The sequence below is a fragment of the Paramisgurnus dabryanus genome, chromosome 21, assembly GCF_030506205.2.
Source record: "Paramisgurnus dabryanus chromosome 21, PD_genome_1.1, whole genome shotgun sequence".
Taxonomy (NCBI): domain Eukaryota; kingdom Metazoa; phylum Chordata; class Actinopteri; order Cypriniformes; family Cobitidae; genus Paramisgurnus; species Paramisgurnus dabryanus.
The window spans coordinates 17,635,709-17,650,109 of record NC_133357.1 but is presented as its reverse complement, the minus strand read 5'-3'; the positions used below and the strand labels follow the sequence as shown (position 1 = coordinate 17,650,109).

The window sequence follows — 14,401 nt, the reverse complement described above, 5'->3', positions numbered from 1 at the left end:
TGGACATCACAAAATCCAACAAGAAGTTAAAAAATAAGATTTAAAGTTTTGACAAACTGTTCCCGACCTATACAATACCTTCAGATCATCTCTCCATTCATTCATGCCATAGCTTTTGGAGATCTCAGGTTGAAACACAGTCATATTAGCCATAAAAGTTGCAAGTCTGGTGATGGATTGACGACCACTGCCGCCAACCCCAACCAACAGAGCATTTCCCCCGGGCTGTTTTAACACACGGCTGATCCTGGATAGATGCTCCAACACATAACTACATAAAACAAGGATGATAATTGAGGATTCTGCTGAAATGTAGTGTATTATCTTACATGTGATCAATATTTGAAGGGTTACCGGAATATGACTAAGTTCATGCGGTTCTTGTGGGTTTGGTTGTACTCTCCTAGACAGGCTTCCACAACCTCACTAAAGCGCTCCATGGAGGGAACCTCAGCATACAGTCGCTCACTTTCATCCACATCAGGGGTCATATAATCTCCAAATAAAAGGTTCCTCATGTTTTCCTCACAAACCTGAGAATATCAAAAGTGTATACTCATTTTCAAATGCATTACTTATATGACAAACTTTATCTGAGCCTTTATTTTTTACGTACAGGTTTGTTACCATCCCTTAGATGTTCAAAGACTATGTCAAAGTTCTCCTTGAAGTGCTGTTTCACAAGATCTCTTATAAGAGCGAAGAGCCACGCCTGGTCCTTGTCGTCCACAAGGCGATCGTAAAAGACGCGATATAGTTCGTGTACAAAAAGACGAATCATTGTTCGCTTGTTCCCAAGCGATTCTTTCTTCAGCAGCAGGCAGCCCTGCACCACTCGTGAGAAATCTCTCAGGTTGAAAGTGTAATGAGACTTGGCTGGGGTAGGAAGAAGATTTTCTATGGCCTTTTTATAAACCTATTTCACATCACGACAACAAACAGAAAACATTAATGAAATCTGGTTAGTGAAACAAACCAACAAACAGATATTACATTTTTTATGAAACAGACAACTCACGTCAAGTGTTGCAGTGACTATCTGATTCCCTAGCGTAAAGCAATCAGGTGGGAAATCATTGGTTCGGAGGTAAAAGGACACAACATTAGAGAAAATCCGAACCATGGTCTCATCACTAAATGAATTGATGCTGCAGATGTTGAAATGTCGAAGGAACCGCGGAGTAACTGCATTCCTCCCACCACCAGGGGGACCCATCGCAGAGATCAGTTGCATGTCCATCAATGTGATTTTTGAGGTGTCCTTGAGGTCATACCTGGAACACAAACATGCTGTTTTAATAGCTAAACAGGTATCAAAGGATAAGTAAATGCTGTTGATTTTGTGCTCTTTACCAGTTTCCATGATCAAAATATTGACGAAGTAACTCGATTGGAGGTTGAGCACCAAACACCTCCTTTGCCGGCATATTCATGTCATCCACAAAAATGATGCATTTCTTTCCCATGGGAGGTCCATATACTCCCTTCCTCCTCTTGTCTAGTCTGGACATGATAATGTTCTACAAGATAAAATGAAGAGATGCTAGTTATGGGTTTCTTCTCTGTTGGTAGAGCATTGCATTAGTAATGCAAAGGTTGTGGGTTTGATTCCCAGGGAAAACACATACTGGTAAAATATGAAGAGCTTAGATGCAAAACACTCCAAGTGCGTCTGACATGTTTTCTTGTTATTGAGCATTTTTCATCAGACTCTTATGTTCAGTAATTTCACTTTAATGCCAATGAAAAGGTTAATTGGTATTTAACAAATTTGACTCTTTTTGGCTGCAAAATCCTCAAACACAGTATCCTAACTACAAGCAACGCGACCTGCGAAAAAAGGTATTTCTTTTATGTTAATCTGAATTTTTGTCCTATCATGCCATAGGACATAAATCCAGAAGTTTTAACTCAAAGGCCAAAATATTAGGCCTGGCCCCTTTCTACTTTAATAAAATCGCTTCATGATTCCAAAACGGTATGTAAGACCAAAAAAAGAAGTGGACATGGCAAAACTGCAAGACAGTGCTCTGTGAAGCCACCTTACAAATGCGTACAACACACAAAGCCAAGACAGAGGTTTGTTAAAATTTTCTGTAAAACAGTGTGTCCGTTAAGGGCTACTGTAGAAACATGATGTCGACTTTCATGTAAGGGGACCCGCAGTGTATGGAGATAAAAACATCTCATTCTAAACACAATACAGTTCATTAGTGCCTTTATACACAACTGATAACATTGTTATGTATATTAGGTTGCATTTCTGTCAAGAGATCCTTCTAAAAGTTACACAATGCACCTTTTAGTATTTAATGAACGTATAATACGTGGCAAGTGCATCCGGTCAATATTATTATCACATTTTTGATGGAGGTATCATTTAGCGGCTTTTGCATCTGAGCTACACCTTGACTGCACTGTAAGACAAGATAAAGCACATGCCAAATGAATTTATTTAAATGTAATTGGTTTTACAGTATCCATTACAGTAACTTACAGTATTGTCAATGGATAGTTATCGGGTTGGTTACCTGGGTCTGATTGGCACTGGTGCGAGCTGAGAAGTTGACGAAAAAAGGAAGGTAAAGATCTTTGTCCAGATTGTTCATTAGTTTTTCTTTAACATAAACAGATTTGCCAGTGCCAGTGGGGCCAACAAGCAGAAGAGGCCTAAGTATACATAAAAAAGCATTTTTTGATTGAATTTGAAAAAATACCAAATGATACCATGTTCATATTTTTGGTGAACTACATTAAATTATCAAGTTTTAAAGCCTAAATTGTAAAAAATCCATCAAACATACTTACATCCCATGCTGAATGCAGAGATCCATTAGATAAGTGTAGCGCACAGTGTCAATTGTGGGCACAATGATATCTTGAACTTTGGTATTCTTATCCCCTATTGTTACATTTCTGATCGACTCATTCCAGTGGACCCAACGTCCTTTTCCTTTAAACTTAATGGGAAAGTAACATTTTGTAATTTTTAGTAATCACTCTTTAACATTAACAGATTATTGTACTACTGTACACCAACCTCGTAACTGTAATCATACACGAGACCTTTCTCATCAAACAGACATTCCCATCTCGACACAGCAGGCGGTACTGGATGTTTTTCTGCTTTCCCTGAGACAATTTCCCTCAGAAAGTGATCAAATCGACTTTGGCTGTCCGTATCACAGCAACCACCAACGGACCACACCAAAGCAAAGGCAAAAGCAGCCTGTGTAGTACACAAAAATCAAATGTTTCCAACTGAACTGAGTTGTAATAAATTCTTGTATCTTTTATACAAATATATACCATGATCCACATGCGTATGTTTTTATTCCCTGGATCTTCATTTAAAGGCTCAGCCAGAAGTATTTCAAACAGCCGTGTGAGAGACACAACTGTGTTACTGTTGCTGGTGGGAATAACCTCCTGGAATACAAGATGGTTAGCCAATGAGCTCAGGCTAATGTGTAAATTGTAGTTGTAAGTGAAAGCAGATAAAATCTCAAACCGATCAAAGGTAATCAAATGTGTTTCAACATTAATGAAATAGAAATGCATTTACCCGACAGTGTTTTCGTAACAGGTTAAGTGCTGGAGGAAGCAGCCACTCAAAGAGCTGTTGCAGTAGCAAGGAATTATCTGGTGTCTGAAGGGGATCAGGAAGCGTTTTCATCCATGACTGAACCAGAGGACTCCATCCCAACTGAGACGGCTCCATGTAGATCATTCCACAGCGACTCACTGTGGCTGGCTATGTGAGCAAATCGGCCATTTTTAATATGTTGTTAAGGGAGTGAGGAGCAGCAGCTTAATTGCATTTAAAGGTACAGACATTTTTGCTCCCACCCAAATTGGGGCATTTAGGACATGCTATAATAAATTATCTGTGGGGTATTTTGAGCTGAAACTTTGGAGACACATTTAAGCACACCTGAGACTTGCATTTTGTAAAAATGGGCATAATAGGTGTAAATAAATAGTAAGAATGACTCACAGAGGCTTGTGACAGATCCATGGCCTCAAAAATCAGACTCATTTGATTGGACATTTGGATAATCTCTCCACTCATGAGGCACAACTAAAGAAACAAATGTATTACTTGTATTAATATCATAATTTCAATTTAATACATAAAAAACAATTAGTTCTTTCCAACAGTTCGCTTGCCTTTTTGTTGTCATCCAGCACAGTGTTCATGCTCTCAATCCACAGTGTGTCTATGGGTCCATCAAACACCACCCACTTCCTGTCTGGGGTCTCACTTGAGGCGAATTCTCGAAAGGTGTTTGCCACAATCCCATCAGTCCACTGATGAAACAAAAATAAATAAACACATTTATTTGGCACACAACAAATAAATAATCATTTACAGAATAGAAATCTGTCCACATATAAAAGCAGAGATCTCACCTCGTGTGATACAGGGTCAAACTGCCCGAACAGCTGACCCATTGTAATAGATTTAGGGTTGACGGTTTGATACACAACTTTTGCTTCTTCATTATAGCCCCTTTCATGCATCAGACTTAAAGTGTCTGCGAGAACATGAAGAACTTTGGTTTTTCCAGCAAATGGTTCTCCGACAAGCATGAACCTATGGAATATAAGAACAGATTGTTTATACATTCATTCCTTCCAGCATTGATGTTGGTAAGGAAACCGTTAATATATCATGATTTTACATTATCTGCAGAAGGTGTGAAATCTAAACGTACCCGTGACGGACTATCATCATCTCATATGTCTGAATTATTTTGTCCATGAAAACCTTGACAGGCTGAACATTGTGATTTCTGCAGCACTCCTGAGCACATTCCAGGAACAGCTAGTAGATATAAACAAGGATTTTAATGGAATTCCTCCTGAGGAGGAATTTAAATGAAAAACTAAACAAATGTCTATTAGCACTTTAACTAGAATACCTTATAATCCGCCACAGGCAGAGAAATTCCTGGGAATAGATCACTGGTGATTCCATTGAAAAGAGGGATGTCATGAGAGAGAAACTTGGGCTCATTAACATCCTTAATAGACCGGAGGAGCTAAGAACAGGAAGTAGATCATCTATGAGATTTCAACCAATTTGTAATATTAACAACTATGCAGTTTAATTGACTTACAAGTATATCCTCGTTTTCATCTGGAAATTTAAGTTTGAGGTTCCCAGCAGCCACCAGCACTGCTTTAACCGCTCTCATGCCATAGTCATAATGAAACTGAGAAGACAGCTGCTCGGAGCACAGCCTGTAGGTCATCACAATTTTCACTGAGAGAGGTTTGGCATTGAGGAAGCCATAAGAGTACAAGGAGATCTCAGCTATCAGTGCATAGTTGGGCACCATCATTGCCACGGTTCTAAATAAGACCTGAACAATAGGAACACAATTAGTTTTGTGCTAATTAAATAATCATAACACAAATGCATGAGGTGAAGAAGTCACCACCTCACCTTGAGGTTATCAGGCAGTTCAGACCGGCCGGCGTATCCAGGGTTCATGGTGATGGCCACAAAGCAGTTGGGGTTGAGGCGCAATTCTGTCCCTTCAAAGTCAAAATACTCAAGCCTCAACTCAATGGCTCTCTGAATACACAAGATCTGCTGAGCCACCACCGACAGCACTTCCAACTCGATCCGGTTAAATTCATCAAAGCATGCCCAGGCCCCAGAAGATGCCAGTCCCTTGAAGAACTATGAAATGCCAGTCAGTCAAGTTTGACTTAAAGTTTAAAAGAGTCCTAATATACAGTACATATCAAATGTTCATGAATACTAACATCTGCTTAAAACAGCTTATACTGGTTTAACATGGTTAGCTGGTCTCCAAGTCTGGCCAAGTTGATTTGTTTAGTTGGCTTTTCAGCAGGTCAGCCTGGAAGACCAGCTACACCACCTTAAAGGAATAGTCTACCCTTTTGCCATATTAAACTATGTTATTACCTCAACCTAGACGAATTAATACATACCTATCTTTTTTCCATGCATGCACTGTACAGCGCATTGTGAATGTGTTAGCATTTAGCCTAGCCCCATTCATTCCTATGGTACCAAAAAAAAGTTTTATTTTGTGGCACCATACTTACTGGTATAACTCCTCATGTCTTTAAATAGAGAAAACACGGAAGTGTTTGGTGGCTTCCCTGTTTGGTACCATAGTAATGAATGGGTCTAGGCTAAATGCTAACACATTCACGATGCGTTGTACGTGCACGCATTGAAAAAAGACAGATAAGTATTAATTCGTCTAAGTTGAGGTAATACCATAGTTTAATATGGCAAAAGGGTAGACTACAGTATTCCTTTAAACCAGCAAACCACCATAAAGTGATCTTTACAGTGCAGGTCATCTCACCTTCCCCATGGCCAGAAAGTCCAGCCCATCAGAGCAGTTAAACACCACACACTGCACAGCGAGAGCTTTGGCCAGGTCTTTAGTGGTTTCGGTTTTACCTGTGCCTGCAGGACCCTCAGGAGCTCCTCCCAAATTCAAGTAAAATGCTCCGATCTGTGCAGAAATAACATTTCAAAATATAAAAATATTTATCTGGGACAAAAATTGGTTATTTTATTGTTAATCATTCAATTTATAAATTTAACAGCTCAGCATTTTATATATTATAGCATAATAAACAGCATAAAATGAGTTATTTAATATACCAAAGTTCGGTAACATCTGTCTGTAAGGGGTGTAATGACCAGGCGAGGAGAGTTTCCCAGGTATTCATAAGCATACTTCACATCGCAGTTTATAATGCGCACACGGACATTGTCGTTGGCCCAGTAGTAACGTAGTTGGGCAAGCCACTGGAAATCTGTCTCACTAGAAACTCCTAAAATGGACAATAGGTAAAAGCACAGTAAGGTCCATTTAATATTGTCCATTAAATCTAAGGTTATTTTCTGCATCAGCATCACTAGCATCAAAGAAAAAAAAGCAAGTTCAATAACTGTGTTTAAAACAGGTCTACTTAACACTCTCGTAGAAACACATAGTCCTGCCCCAAACTCAAGCACTATTGGTTAGCCCAATGTTACTAAGTTCTGAGGGGTTGGGATGTGAAAAGGACAAGTGTTTGATAGTGCCACAATGAATGAACTAAAGGAATATATACTATGCCAATGCTATAATACAAATGAATCTGAGCATAAGAACCTTTCTCAATCATTTCCATGACAACATCTCTGGCATGCACATCTATAGTCACTAGAGCTCCCAGTGTGGTGCGTGTCTGTTTGGACAGCTTTCCTCTCACCAGCTCCACAATATCATTCAGTTGATTCTGCAGCTGATCATAGTAGTTCTTTAGACCCTGTGAATCAGATAGCATCAGCATCTCATGTACAGTACAGTACAGAAAAAGCACACAATCTGCTGATTCACGGAAGAGTTTCTCACATTAGCTCCACCTCTGATGGCCTCATGGACCTCCAGTGTCCAGTACATCTGAGAAGTACAAAGAACCACCTGGCCAGGCCACTCACGTACCCACTGACTCCTCTCAGTCTCTGGATAAGCCTGAAAAAAACATCACATTATAAATACTTATATTTCTTACTAAAACAATAAGGGCTAAAGGGGGCATCAGTCTCACCAGCCTGGAGCGATTGATCACATCTCTCACACTTTTCAACATGATGTCTTCCACCTGCACCAACCACTTTTCCACAGCTCCTCGCGCTTCAGATGTGGAGATGCGCTGGATAAGCTCTACGCGCTCCCCTTCACTGCTGTACATAGCTTGGATGTCCAGGTTAGGTAGGAAGTCTAATTTGGCGATCCCCTCAAAACATTTCTTAAGGTGGGGCTGTACTCGCAATGGATCTTTGGTTTCAGAGAGGATCTCCAGCATTTCATCATTTGACAGAAAGAAGAATCTATCAAGGGTAAAAATTATAAAATTATTATATAAAATTTGTCTAAGTTAAGGTAAGAACATAGTAAAATATTGAAAAAGGGTGATGTTTTCCTTGATTATAGGATGATTATAAGTTGAAAACAGTTAATCACAAAAAATTACTTTAGCTAGTTTTCACTAGTCTCGAGAATGGCCAAGGACCATCCAAGAGTTCATATGACTGACACATAAAGCAACCAATAATATTTCACATTGTGCCGTGTCATCTTTACGGGCATAGAGATGTCTTCACATAACAGACCAGTTTGTGTAATGCATCATCACAAACATCTCTAAAGTTTATAACAAAAATGGCAAACACATGCAGGGTCACATTTATAAATGGCCCACAGTCTCTGCATTTTAAGCTGGAATAGGAAATATTTAGCAATGAAAATGACACACTTCACCTTTAGACACGCATTAATTTTGAATCAGAGATAAACTACCGTGGAAAAAACAATCTTTTCTTCTCAAGGTAAGCGTTCAAGCCTTTCATTATGTTTTCGAGAAGGAGGAAAGACTCTTGCAGTTTTTCAAACAAGCCAGGAAGAGAGGTTGCAGGTAAAATCTAGGCAAAATTTTGTATTATTGGCATTATTTTCCAAACACAAAATAAAACAAATCTGCAATTTTTAAAATGTTTGTATTTGGTATTTGTGGCACCTTTGGGTGTTTCACACAGTGTTTCATGACCTCCTTCCAGTGCTTGTTTACAGTTTGGAACAGGCGACCCTCTTCAGGCATCTGCTTCATTATATCCTCGGAGCTGAAGATGGGCTCCAGGTACAGCCACTGATGTTGCACCTTCAGCCACTCGTCTATAGTATCTTGGATATGGATCAAACGCTCCTCCCAGGCCTGAGTATAACAAAGTATTTCTTCTTTATGAAACTCTTATAATCTTGTTCATAAGATCTTCAATGTTTCATAATGATATTGAATAATATGCATACAATCCCACAGTACCTTAATTTCTTTCTCAAAAGGCTTGATGAATGGAGAACCTCTCATTGTTTGAGTTTTCACAATCTGGTCGTCAAGCATGGTTTGGATATCTTCCACAGATGAGAGGATAGACACCCCAGTGTCTCTGTAGGGATGATGATGGAATGACACAGAATCCCAGACCTCAACCATAGTCTGCATTGCCCTCTCCAGAGCAAATTCCTGAATGTGTACAAAAAGATGTCAGACACCTAGGTTTCATATTTAAAAATAATATCACAGTTTCACAAAATAATGTCAATTTAAAATGGAAGTGTTCTTACTTTGCTGGCTCCTACACTGATGCCCTCAAATAGCTCCAGGTACGGGGTTAGGTTTTGTTTTAGGACCTTGCGCAGAGTTGTGCCTGAGTCAGGTGTCAAATCATAGCTCACAATTTCTGACATTTGCTCCCAGTGTCGAGGCCTGATGCCGGGATTACACAGGATGGACACCATTGGAATGTACTCCTGAAGATTAAAAATAAAAATCAGCAATAGATCCTCTAGTAAAATACAGTAATAAAGCCTAATATAATTCTGCAAACATGCTCTCTCGCTCACATACTTTGTATGATAATAGGCTGCAACAACATTTCCATTTGCGTTTCAAGGCATACATTTTGAAACAACCTAAGCAAGGTACTAACCTGGTCTGTAGCATGGTGTGGAGAACCTACCTTAAACTCTTTAACTTGATCCAAAACACTGGAGCAAATAAGAATAGTGGCATCTTCCTGTTTTTCTTCCTCTTGTTCTTTGGGCCTCTTCTTCACTCCTGCTATTCTTTCTCTCTCCTGCTCAGCCTTCTTCTGTTTCTGCTGGAAGAACTTTAGCATCTTGTATATCTCTCTGAGGTATTCCTCAACCTCCTGCTCAATACTGTCACCATTCAAATCCAAGAATGATCCATCCATCCATCTAAACTCGCAGGACAAAAACCGATTAAGTTTCTTCTTTGACAAAAAATATATTGAATATCATCCGTCTGATATTAAAGAAAGTGATTCTCAGTGACTGATGATTCCACAAACCTCTTCTTTGTCCGCTGCCATTTCAAAACCACATTAAAGAGCTTCTGATAGGGCTCAATAGTTTCCTTCATAACCTCCAGCTCTGGGTAAGCAGTTTTGTCCCATTTGTAAAGTTCTTCTTCTTTATTGATGAACACAATTGATTCCTCAATATGCTGAATTATTTTCTGTACTGTTCTGACATCAGAAACATACTGGCAGGAAAAAAGAAAAGTTTACACAAAGCAAAATAAATGAGAGTCTTTCTGAAGTGTAACAACCGTTAAAATGTTCACCAATGTTCTCGTTGTTTACTCGTGCAAAACACTAAAAAGAGATGCTAGGCACAAAAAACGCAAACAGAGATTTTAGGCACATCATCCAGGTTTCTGTTTACCATAGCAAAAGTGGCAAAAGGACAAAAAAGCACCATAAAACATAATTTAAAGAGATCAAACATCTCATTCATGCTTCTGTTTCATTAAATAAGGTTTGACACCACTGGCCTGAGAGCCATTCATAGGCGATTGTAATGCTGCGTTTACACCAGCCACACATTTCACGCAAATTTGCGACTGACGCCCGAGTTGAAAAATTTGGACTTTGGCGGATTTTCATGCCGCGTTAACCAATCAGGAGCCTGCTTGCTGCTGTGGCGGCAGCCCCGCCCGGAGTCACTCATTCAGCATGAAGGCTTGATATTGTCCGTGAGCAGTCACCCGAAGCTATACGACACAAGTTCTTATTTCTTTAGAGACAGGAATAAAAAGGACCTCGCTTCGAAGAGTGTCAGTGAGGACATTGGGCAACCTGGTAAGTTGTAAATACACATTTCATTTTTGAGTCATGTGACGTTTATCGACCTGTGCCGTTTATTTTCCCCCATAGTAGGGTGACCAAATACAAACCTGTAACTCTCTCGATATAAATGCACAATCAACATCAGCCATCCTGCAAACAGACAACTTCATAGCACTTGCCCCTCCCACAAGAAGCAGATTTTGCCTCTGAGGCGTGTCAAATGCTTGCTTTTTCCGTGCGTTTCAACTGTACAAGTGGCAAACTAGGCGCGGTAGACGCGATTTTGACGCCTGAAACGCGGTTGGTTTAAACGCAGCATTACACTTCAAGAAAGGCGGTTAGGGGGCAGGGGGGCTTTGCCCCCACCGACCAGAGCCAATTTGGATTTTGTCTGAGCTATTAATGAAATAGAAATACGAGAATTCATATTTTATTTGTCTAATCTTATTATTTTAAAGGTAAGACTGAGTAACTTAAGGCTAAATGGTTCATTAGAAAATAGTTCAATAATTAATTTAAACCATAATTAAAAACCATAAAGCTGCACTCTCTCGCTACTTTTAAAGCATGCAGTACCCTTGTTTGACGGTAGGTGCCCACCAAGCATAAACGCGAAACTTCACATATGGTATCATGTTACATAACAGAAATCACCATCCAATTTGCAAAATTGTATGAAAAATAGAGCTTGGAACAGCTTGGACATTTTATGAAACTTACTTAGAAAGAATCACATGATAGTAAATACTAAAAAAATTCCTTTTTTATTGAACAGTTTTTTTAACTGGACAGATAATTCAGGCCTGACATATAATTGATAATATTTTGTTATGTACCTGTTGCATCATATCGAGTTCAGAGCACTCTGCAAATTCGTCAATTCTGCGGCCTACTTTCTCCAATTCTAGCAATAGGTTCTCTCTTCGACCCAGAAGTTCCTGCTGACCTTTCTGCTTGGCTTCTTCCATCACCTGCAATATTAGATTGTGTAATGTACTAAAGAAAAGCTTATATTTTGTTTTATTATTTACGTAATGTCCTTTAAAATCTCTGAAATCACCTTGTCACTTTGTTCAAAAATCGTGTAAATGTTTTCTGGCCAGAGCTGTACTGTGGCGTTCAATTCAAGATGCTCTGCTTCAAAAATATGAACATCCAACAAATAATTCAGCTTGTGTTGTGTTTCCTAGAAGAAGTATAAACAGTTGTCATTTTAATTATTATTCACAGAAGAACACTTAGATGTAAACACGCAGAAATAAGCATGTGCATGTGATCCTGCGATACCCACTATTATCCTGTTGTTAAGCTCTTTTATTTCTTTGGTTTTTACATGGTCAATGTAAGCTATCATCGCTGTCATATCCTCCGTTGTCTCAGGGACTTTCACAGCCTTGTCTTTAATGATCTCAAACTCTTTACAGATCCTAGAAAATACAAAATCATGCTTAAATATACCACATATCTAAAGAAAGTGGTTGACATATTGACAAAGCAACTCTAGCATATCTCACTGAAGACTGGATTGATGTAGCGAGTTGACAAGCTTCCCCACAAGAACTTCGGAAAGGGTGTCAGCTTTCTTTGTAAGGCCTTGCTTGAGCTCCTTACAGTCTAGTCGTACCATGTCAAAATGCATCAAAGAGGGAAGACCAGATATCTCCTGTGACAATGACCTAAAACGGTCCACTTGCTGAAATACAGCCAAAGGATAAAACAGACATGTAGCATAAAATAGATTATACACAGACACACTGCTATACAATTCATAAATGGCATAGATGTAATGAAATATGAGCAGGTGTACCTTAGTGTACTCTTCAAAAGAATGCTCTTCTTTCATTAATATTTCCACTTGTGCCTGTGCGTTTCCATTGACTAACCAGTCATATGAATTAACTAAAAAAACATCAATTACAAGTTTACTGTTCAGGTTTGTTTTTACCACTAACCATAGCAAGAATAATAGGAATGTTTGCTTTAGGCTTATTCCCAAAATATTCATAAAGCTGAGATACTCACCATAGCTCTGGAAGTGTTTGGAAGGTCCTTCCAAGTTTTTCCTCACAGCTTTTCTAAGTGTGTTCTGTGCCCACATCTGAACATGATCTGGAAGCTTGGCATCCACGACAGGATCGTTGACCTCTTCTAGCCATGACTGGGCAGTCTGTACTTTCTATATAACAGGTTAGAGATATGATTCTAACAAACATAAGCATGTAGATTGTATCTGATTCATAGATAAGTCAGAATCTTATTAGAGTAACCCATATTTCAGGTGATTTAGAGTAATCATTCACTTGTCCATCATAATACCTGCATGGTATTGCTGATGAGGTTTAAAATTTCCAGCACAGCCTCCTCTAGATCATGAAAACTGGGGTAAAAATCCATCTTTTCATCATCAAATATCAAGTCCATCTTAAATAGCGGGAGCTTGCTGATATTAAGAGGATCAAAGAGGCTGACAAATTCCACCACACTCCTCTCAATAAGTGTCTTCAGCTAGAAATAAAACAGAAAACCAAACCACATCAATTAGTTTTTTATTTATCCATAATCAATAAGAATACAGATAGCTTGTCAAAAGTCTTGTTAAAGGAAAAATTTGTAGGATTTCACCACCAGAGGTTGCATTTTTACAACAATCACAAAGGCGACGCCTTCGCTGGGTACACACCAAAAGATAATCAGGCTGATTTTCGACCGATTTCCCCCCTTCCAACAATCCCAGCTATGTCCCGATTATCTTGATGGTTCTACAGATTATCTTATCAGTTTTTCCCTTGGTGTGAGGTGTGTTAAGAGTGTCTGAACCTGATCTGAAGAACGTCGTAGCCACCCTGATCGCGAATCAAATCAGAAATCCTGATCTGTGGGGGGAACCCCAAGGACAAATGTCTGCACGCTCTTGAGATTATCACGTGAAACCAAACAATATCCAATCAGAAAGCGAGATTATGGAAGACGGAAGCAGTCATGGCGCAGCACAAAGTGAAGTTGATGCAAAGTGAACTTGTACAGTTCCCGATGTCTCCACAACTTCACCTGTACCCCTTTCTTTTTTTCCTCAAATTTTCTGTGGAAATCATTCCAAACACTATTATTGAAATTTCTTCCTGCATATCGTCAGCCATGCTTATTCTGAAGTCTCGCAAGATTTTGTGAGATTTCCTGTGTTCACAGTCGAGACTCTAGTTGAAAATCTGTTTGTGTGTGCTGTGCTGTCTTTGACACATTATGGCACACCACACACTATAGGAGCAAAACGGTTAAATCTAAGATTTTTTTATCCTCATATTTGTGGTCTATCACATTTTGAAAATCTTATAAGATGTAAAAAATCTTTTTGTGTGTGTACCCAGCATAAATGACCTTATGAATGAGAGTGGAAATATAGGAGATGTTGTTTTCATCATCCAGATTAGTGGGATTCACTAATCATGTTTATGGATGAGGAAATTATTATTATTTAAAATAGGATTTGCAAATCCTTGTGAACTTTTGAGATTATGTAAGTACATAACTGCATGAAATATATCACAATGTGCAAGTGGTTTTGGACATTTTATTACAAAAATCATACATATTGTGGCTTTAAAGAATTCAGGTCATTGGGAGGATGGTTCCTCAATTGTTTAAAATCGTCACTAGGACAAACAGAATTATGAACGCCTTGTTGAAAGAGACGGGTGACACACAGCA

The 14,401-nt window shown here is 39.0% G+C and overlaps 1 protein-coding gene across 1 annotated transcript in view; it reads right to left on the bottom strand.

Moving 5' to 3' along the window:
• Positions 1 to 14,401, bottom strand: part of LOC135775642 (dynein axonemal heavy chain 12-like) — a 36,176-nt gene that overhangs the window by 18,503 nt on the left and 3,272 nt on the right. Inside the window, exons 9-43 of the mRNA XM_065286027.1 lie at positions 13,013 to 13,201; positions 12,719 to 12,872; positions 12,504 to 12,595; positions 12,211 to 12,389; positions 11,988 to 12,123; positions 11,757 to 11,882; positions 11,533 to 11,667; positions 9,917 to 10,110; positions 9,563 to 9,803; positions 9,168 to 9,353; positions 8,866 to 9,066; positions 8,563 to 8,757; positions 8,346 to 8,467; positions 7,594 to 7,876; positions 7,398 to 7,517; positions 7,155 to 7,311; positions 6,659 to 6,831; positions 6,354 to 6,506; positions 5,453 to 5,692; positions 5,124 to 5,369; positions 4,926 to 5,045; positions 4,719 to 4,828; positions 4,414 to 4,597; positions 4,171 to 4,311; positions 3,998 to 4,081; positions 3,566 to 3,754; positions 3,310 to 3,429; positions 3,041 to 3,229; positions 2,809 to 2,960; positions 2,532 to 2,670; positions 1,354 to 1,520; positions 1,019 to 1,274; positions 617 to 916; positions 355 to 533; positions 79 to 271 (exon numbers count right to left, since the gene is read on the bottom strand). Of these exons, the coding sequence (XP_065142099.1) occupies positions 79 to 271; positions 355 to 533; positions 617 to 916; positions 1,019 to 1,274; positions 1,354 to 1,520; positions 2,532 to 2,670; positions 2,809 to 2,960; positions 3,041 to 3,229; positions 3,310 to 3,429; positions 3,566 to 3,754; positions 3,998 to 4,081; positions 4,171 to 4,311; positions 4,414 to 4,597; positions 4,719 to 4,828; positions 4,926 to 5,045; positions 5,124 to 5,369; positions 5,453 to 5,692; positions 6,354 to 6,506; positions 6,659 to 6,831; positions 7,155 to 7,311; positions 7,398 to 7,517; positions 7,594 to 7,876; positions 8,346 to 8,467; positions 8,563 to 8,757; positions 8,866 to 9,066; positions 9,168 to 9,353; positions 9,563 to 9,803; positions 9,917 to 10,110; positions 11,533 to 11,667; positions 11,757 to 11,882; positions 11,988 to 12,123; positions 12,211 to 12,389; positions 12,504 to 12,595; positions 12,719 to 12,872; positions 13,013 to 13,201 (6,045 nt within the window). The remainder of the gene's footprint in view (positions 1 to 78; positions 272 to 354; positions 534 to 616; positions 917 to 1,018; positions 1,275 to 1,353; positions 1,521 to 2,531; positions 2,671 to 2,808; positions 2,961 to 3,040; positions 3,230 to 3,309; positions 3,430 to 3,565; positions 3,755 to 3,997; positions 4,082 to 4,170; positions 4,312 to 4,413; positions 4,598 to 4,718; positions 4,829 to 4,925; positions 5,046 to 5,123; positions 5,370 to 5,452; positions 5,693 to 6,353; positions 6,507 to 6,658; positions 6,832 to 7,154; positions 7,312 to 7,397; positions 7,518 to 7,593; positions 7,877 to 8,345; positions 8,468 to 8,562; positions 8,758 to 8,865; positions 9,067 to 9,167; positions 9,354 to 9,562; positions 9,804 to 9,916; positions 10,111 to 11,532; positions 11,668 to 11,756; positions 11,883 to 11,987; positions 12,124 to 12,210; positions 12,390 to 12,503; positions 12,596 to 12,718; positions 12,873 to 13,012; positions 13,202 to 14,401) is intronic.